Raw genomic sequence first — 7,473 nt, 5'->3', positions numbered from 1 at the left:
CTTCATCATAAACCCCCCTAATTCGCAAGTCAATAAGTCTAAACGTACATTTAAGCTCCACCACATTTGGGTCAAATCTTACACTATAGCACATTAGATCACCTCTAAATTGGTCGACATCTATAGAAAACATCATCGATAATGTCATTAGTCGCTCATCTCACCTATATTAAATTGTGATCACCTCTAACACATTTAATTTTCGAGAAAGCGGTAATTAATCCCCTTAACTTTGTTCGATTGTGAAATTAGGTCCCATAAATTTTAATTGGAGCAATCAAGCCCGAATTCAACCCCATTTTTAAAATTTTCACAAAAAAAGTAATTAAACACATTTTATATTAGTATTAAACAATTTATTATATACTAAAAATTACTAATTGCAACTTTACGAAATTCTACATAATTTATTAATCATTGAAGTACACTTTTACATACATATTTAGTAAATTGTTTATAATTTGTATAGTATTCATACATATATAATAAATTGTCTATATACTATAAAATTCAAAAAAATAATTCTTAATTTTAATATAAATATAAAAGTTTTAAAATCATGAAACAAAATATTTTGTAATTGATAAATATGTACTAAAAGTGATTTTAATATAAGAATTTGGTGAAAATTTTAAAAATGGAGTTGAATTTCACTTTTGATGAAATTTAAGGGGTTTGATTGCTCCAATTGAAACTTATGGGGCCTAATTTTACAATTGAACAAAGTTAATGAGCTTAATTACCACTTTCGCGAACCTGTTTAGCTCATTTATCTTTAAGCATATCATTTGTAACTCACTTAACCCGTTTAACTCAATAAACTAATAAAGTAAACTAAGTTTTATTGCTCTATTATTCCAAAAATGATGAATGAAATGGTTATTTTAAGTTATTTTGTTGAATTATTGATTCGACCCAAATATATTACGACACTTGTAAATAAATGGGTTATTCACTTATTCGTGTGGGATTTCTCAAAAGAGGTCCACCCTAGCCTGACCCATTTAATTTTCGTGTCGTGTCAACACGATTACTTGCATGGGTCACACAATCTTAACTCTAACCCACTAACTTCGTATCGGATTTTCCGGTCGTGTTAATAATTGCACCTTAAATAATGACAAAAGACAGAGTGCCCCATTTTTCTTGTCGTTCACCTCTTATTAGATGTCATTTTTGTTCTACTCGTATGTGGATAGAGTGATCGATAATCACCATCATTGTACCCAATTGAATTGAATAGTAGTGAACAAATCAATGTTGGGGTAAGCTACTGGTTCTCATTGCAAATCGGCAGCGCAGTGATCTGTTTGGTGGTGCACGCTGATGATGGTGTGCGCAAACGGTATAGAATCGAATAATAGGTATATGAACCTAACATGAATTGTGTTGTGTCTTGATTTATGTAATTTTGATTCAAACAAACTGTACATATGTGATAGTCGCATTCAAGAGAGGCTACCAGCATAGCTGACGATTCAGACGAGCACTCACATAAAATTTAGGAAGTGATAGATGTCTTACTAAGAAGAAAAGAGGCTGTTTTAATCATGAGGTAAGCCTTTTTGTCAACAGGTATTATACTATCATCAAGTCACTTTTTGTCTTCCTGTTAATTATACCTTGTGATTACGTAATCAAATAAATTTAATTATAGATGTGGAGTTGTGATAGAAATGTGCTTACCTAATGTTTAAACCATATTCCATACAACGTAATTGGATTAAGTAATTAGTGCCTTCTCTGAGTGCATTGTTTTTTTTTTTTTTGCTTGTATAATTGTTTTGATTGGCTTATTTGATTTGATTTAGCTTAAATACCCCCTTTCTCAAAAAATCACACCACCAATTTCTCAAGACACGCCTTCATCGTTCTCTGGCGTCGCTCACCACTTTCAATAGGTACTATTTTTAAATATATTTCAGTTTTGTCGATTGTTGTTCTTGGTAATTAAATCTAAATGAAATTAATACATAAAGGTGGATTGCAGAAATCGCGATCACAGTCTATTCGAGATCACAATCTTCTCGACTCTTCTAAATTTGGTTCGTCTCTTCTTTTTCATGTTATATTCACTTATTCATCCATTTATCCCGTTTTTGGAGGTACATGTTTATAGGGTTGTTTTATGGGATTTAAATGGCTGCTGGTGGTTGAATAAAGGGGGTGAGGGTGACAGAGCGGGGTGGGGAGTTCACTAATGAGAGAATGTGCTTGTCGGTACAAGTCGGTGGTGTGGTTGAGGCTGCAGGTCGCTGCAGACTAGCCGTGGGGTTTTCTGTTTGTGTTGTTTGGTTATCGGAGGCGGAGTTAGGCTAAATCTAGGGTAGAAGAAAACGACCTGTTTTGCAACACACTAATAATTGAACTTATTTCAATTCCTTATATGCAAGGATATTATTAAACTGACATGATGGTGAAAGAGGACTAAGACCTGTTTAGCAAATATGTCTCCATTGGCAAAATGGAAAATTGCATGGTGGGGTGCACAAGAACCACCATCATAGTTAGACGTAGGCAAACTAAATTGGACAAGCTCCATATCTATCACATTAATTACGAAATGCCTATTGTTTAACCGATCGAATGAAGAAGAGGAAGAGGGAGGGACAAGGTGATCCAAAAATGACGATGCCAAAATTAAGATAAGGCTCAACATGGTAGCTCACGCAAAACGAGGACGCAGACTAGCTCAAGTTCAGCTCGAAGTCAAGTAATTAATGTCGTTATCTTATTTATTTCCTAATTATCGAATAAAAAATACTAGACAATTGTATTAGGAAAGTCGAGTTTAGGTAAGTTTTAGCGTATTTTAAGTTGGTTTTGGCTTGTTTAGCAAGTCGGTCTATTAGTATAAATAGGGAGTCAATTGTACTGTTTTAGATATCGAAGATTGAGTTATTGAATAAAAACAGTGAGTTTTTCGTTTACAGTTGTAACATCGGTTCGACGAGTTCGTTCCAATTGTTATTGTTTGACGCATTTTCAAGCATTAACCCGAGTTATAATCACCGAGCAAATATCCCATTGTTTCAATTCCTAGACAGATTCAAAGCAAATATCCTTATTTCATTATTGTTCGTTATTCTATTAAACCGCTTTCGCGCAATTTTCTTATCACAAGGGAGGTTTTGTAAATTGTGTGAGTTGCTGATGTCCACACAAAAGAATTCATGAGATCATTCCCCCTCCCTCCCTTTTTTAACGACATGTTTTTCCTAGCATCACTCACTGGTCACTCATTCATTCTTTCTTCACACACCTTAACCCACAATTAAATGCCATTATTTATTGGCTATTAGCTAAACAACGATTTCTCCTTCCGTCTGTTCCCCCTTTCAATTTTTTTTTTACTGCTATACATTTTGTTGTCACTGTTATAGTTCTCGGATTAGTAATTTCCAAGTTTATTGTACGCTTAGCGACCTTGTGTTCTTTTCTTATTGTTCCAGATGATTACGAGGTTGTGTAGAACATTGGAAGGAGAGAACATAATGAGGTATTTATCTAATTTCTAATGGTTTACTTTTGATTTCTATTTATTGTTTACATCTAATTTATGGTTTTGATTATTTCTTACTTAGTGGAATCGGGTTTAGTTTGATTATAAAGATGATCTGTTTGATTTCTGTTTATTGATTTACATCTAATTTTTGGTTTTGATTATTTCTTACTCAGTTTGGATAAATTTTTGGAATTGGGTTTAGTTTGTTTATAAGAAGGATCTTCCTTCCTGAAAGGATCCAATGAAATTTAAGATCATAGTAGTAAGAATCGTTGATTGTTTTACTTGTGCCTTCTAGACCAATAACTCTTCTGTTTTTTTAACGTACAAGAGTTGACTACACAATCCACTTGTTTTTTAAACCAAAATTTGAAGAGCGACGAGGGATTAGAAAGGGGAAAGAAGAGGGTGATTTTAGCTCAGTGACAGTTTAAAGGTATTATATATTTACTAGTTTAGATCTCGCGTATAAATGCGCGGTATTTATACAGTTTTTACTTTTATATTACTTAATAATGCTAAATTAATACCTCACTAATTTTTCATATTTCATGTCATTATATTTTGATATGAGAAAAAAAATGGAACTGTAAAATCATTCAAGAAAACCGAGTAAAATTGAACTGCAAAATAATAATGGTATTTAATTAACTGTTCATTTTCTCGTTATTATATATTTTTTTGAGAAAAAAAATTAAAACTGAAAATTAGTCAAAGAGAATTGAGTAACGTGCTGAAATGTATTTTTTAAAAACTATTTTTTATACCACAAAGCTAATGATTCCAATTTATTAATTCTCTTAATTGTTTTTGTCATGTAAGTAATCAAAACGATTTATAGTTTTGTTTTACATAATATGAGTCAAGTCATTCTCAAATAATAACATCAATAAAAGATTTAATAGTTTATAGCTTTATATTATTTATATTTTAATTAAAATTTCATAGTTTAGTGTTTAGTAAAAATTATAAAATTTGATGAAAAAGTTAATATTAAATGAGAAAAATTATATAATGAAATACATTATAATTATTAATTACCTTATTTAGTGAATACAATTAAATTATCAATAGTTTAAGATGCTTTTTGGAGGGAAAATTTTGGAGTTCACCTATTCATTTAGTAAATAGGGGATGAAGGGAGAGTGCATTTTGTTGATCAGATGAATGATGTCTTTGGTTTGTTGGTAAATATTTAGAGGTTTTAGGAGGGAGAGTAACATTTGGGTAGGTATAATTTGGTTGTCTAAGTTTTAAGAGAGTGCATTATGATGGCGATGTATATTACTATGTTATGAGTGATGTCTTTGTTTTATTAATAGAACTTCAGTACTATGTCACGACGGTCAATTGATTGATAATGTTGCTCTTTTGGTTTAGTTTTGACCTTTGGGTTAGTTATTGATAAAGTTTACAATGGAATTTGTGGATATATATGGATTATTTCAAGTTAGTTAAGTTGTGGTTTTAGTAGTTGGGGAGGCGAGTGGTTTGGGTAGGACATGTGGAATTATAGTGATTGAGGTTGGTCTCTGATGGAGAATTGAATTGAGATGTTATAGGATTCGGTTCCTTTTAGGAATACCTTTGTCGTGGAAGGGGTGATGATGTTATGGGTAGGGATAAGGATGGTGATAGGTAGGGTCCTATAAGACCCATACCCGTACCCGTGTATTTTTTATTTCTGCAGGTGATGGGATCATGGGAACGAGAGTGCATACTTAGATAGAATTGACATCTTACGGGAGTGCATACTGGCAATCGATTTAAATAAGAATAAAATAAAATGAAATAAGTGTTTTGAGAGGTCTTAATTTAAGACAATCTTAAGCAAGACCTGTTGCTTTTATACATTGTTGATTTCAGAGCTGATAGAACTTCCAGGTTGCTCCTCCGTGTCTATTTACTGTGTACATGATATGAAGGTGTAAAAGGAAATAGTGAGTCAGATAATATAAAAATTTGTTCACCATTAGTGTCCATTCTCATATATAATTAAGGATTCATCTATCTTTGGGTTGTCATATATCTCACGTACATAACAAATAACAGCATTAACTTTATTCGTCTTTATGCGTGAAAAAACGAGTACTATTATTTGTAGCTGATATGAACTACATGTGCATCACTTTATTATACACAGTTCAGTGAGGGTTGGGTGGAGGTGAACGTGAGTCAGCCTTCATGATCAGGCCCTTATATAATGTAAATTTTGTTCATTTAATTCCTGAATATTGGCTCTTTGATTTGTTCAATACGTAATTAACTGAAACTTTCCTTTCATGCAGTCAGACAAAAAGAAAAGTTGAACAGAGAACATGGGTAGAGCATACATGTCATACACACTTGAGTACAAGTTGTACAACTGCATTTTGAGGCATATCAATCATCCTCCTGGGTGCTATTTACAGGGGTTCTAACATCATCTTCTACTTTAAAGAACTTGCTTTGTTTTTTAATGTTGCTTATTCAGTTGTAGCATTTTCTTTATAGACAGTTTTTATGCAATAGCTGAATTCCTTGAAATAGTTCATATGCCTAGTGGATTTACGAGTGTCCTTGTCTTATAGCATCTCATTTGTTTGCTTTCTGTTTACTCTCATTTAGGGAGAACATGGTGAGCTTTAGGTCCCAATTTTCGGAGGAGCAAGCAGCTATGGACGCTAAATTTCAAATGTTTTGTGGATCACTGTACATGAAAGTATGTTTCTGTTAATTTTTAGCAAGTTTTGCCAAGTGGGTAGAACGACTTCATCCTTTCCCCGTCTTGAATTCATACACACTTTCTATGAAGTTCGTTAAAAAGTTTTCACTACCCTCTATCAATTCCGCAACAATGGTTCTCATGGTTGATTTACTCAGTTTACTCGCCTTTTTTGGAGCTGGCGTTTTTTTATTGTTAGTCATTTACTTTGGTTTATAACTTTTTGGGGGAATGATTCTATACGACGATTAGTTGGAGGATTTTTTAGGTATTAAAGCTTGTAATTATGGTGTTTTGAACAATCTTTCGGTTTCAGCTAGGGGTTAGGGTAGCTGTTAGTAAAATTACGACTCTTGTGTGCTTAGCCTATTGAAACTGACACAAATAGGGCTTCAGTAATATGCTTATTCTACCATTGGAATGTTATTTGATTGTTAGTTACTCACCGATGCCTTTAGTGTCTTTTAGAAATCGAGTGTTGTGAGTTCAGGACTAGCAATAATCTTTTATGAATTATTACATTCTAACATCGTTTATCTTTCTTTTGACGACTCTTAGTTCAGTCTGAGGAATTGGCTCAAGCGTATGAAGTTCCCACATCCCATTGGATGTATTTGAGCACCTATTCAAGACTGGTTTTGGTTAGTGCATTCTAACATCGTTTATCGTTCTTTTGACGACTCTTAGTTCAGTCTCAGGAATTGGCTCAAGCTTATGAAGTTCCCACAACCCATTGGATGTATTTGAGCACCTATTCAAGCCTGGTTTTGGAGGTAATGCGTCCATTAAATATTCGGTTAATTTGTTTTGTTTAATATTACATTGCTCTTCTATTAGCGACATTTTTATTTCAAGGCTTTATCAATATTAAGAAGTAAAACATAACTAGGGATAAGAATTGGTGTAAAAAAAAATTAATTTGTTGTGGTTATGATAATTGCCTTTGTCTTTTCGGAGGTGGTCGCAACTCAAAAGGTATTGTACTATGGGTTGCAATATTATTTTTTCATCAGTAGTTTGTTCTTTATTTTGCATTAGTAGCTATGATATTGCTATACCAAACCCATTAGACAGCTCCTAATCTTGCATTAGAGTAGTGGTGGCCCGGTGAATGGTAAATAGGGTGAAGTTGAGTATTAAATGGGTGGGGATAGGTGTTTGGAAAATGGGCGGAGAGGGTTGGGGCGAGGATTGAGAGGTAAAACTTGAAATTCAAAGTAGTTCATCAAAAGCTGTATTTTTGCTTAATGTAAAACGACAACTT

At 33.2% G+C, this 7,473-nt stretch overlaps 1 protein-coding gene across 50 annotated transcripts in view; it reads left to right on the top strand.

The window, feature by feature from the left end:
- Nucleotides 1–1,148: 1,148 nt before the first annotated feature.
- LOC141623741 (uncharacterized) overlaps nt 1,149–7,473 on the top strand; it is a 28,922-nt gene continuing 22,597 nt past the window's right edge. For 24 of the 50 annotated variants that reach the window (XR_012533606.1, XR_012533581.1, XR_012533579.1 and 21 more), the window contains exons 1-8: nt 1,157–1,364; nt 1,443–1,555; nt 1,812–1,901; nt 1,991–2,045; nt 3,453–3,499; nt 5,794–5,918; nt 6,113–6,206; nt 6,902–6,982. Coding sequence is in view for 12 of the 50 variants with exons in the window: in XM_074439887.1 (XP_074295988.1) it covers nt 5,824–5,918; nt 6,113–6,206; nt 6,902–6,982 (270 nt within the window). In the remaining 38 variants the exon portion in view is untranslated. Of the gene's footprint in view, nt 1,365–1,442; nt 1,556–1,811; nt 1,902–1,990; nt 2,046–3,051; nt 3,500–5,628; nt 5,711–5,793; nt 6,983–7,473 lie in introns of those variants that run through there. The other 26 variants (XR_012533596.1, XR_012533592.1, XR_012533589.1 and 23 more) reach the window with 12 other exon arrangements.

Source organism: Silene latifolia, chromosome X (genome assembly GCF_048544455.1).
Source record: "Silene latifolia isolate original U9 population chromosome X, ASM4854445v1, whole genome shotgun sequence".
NCBI classification, from domain to species: Eukaryota; Viridiplantae; Streptophyta; class Magnoliopsida; order Caryophyllales; family Caryophyllaceae; genus Silene; species Silene latifolia.
This window is presented reverse-complemented; position numbering and strand designations above follow the sequence as displayed.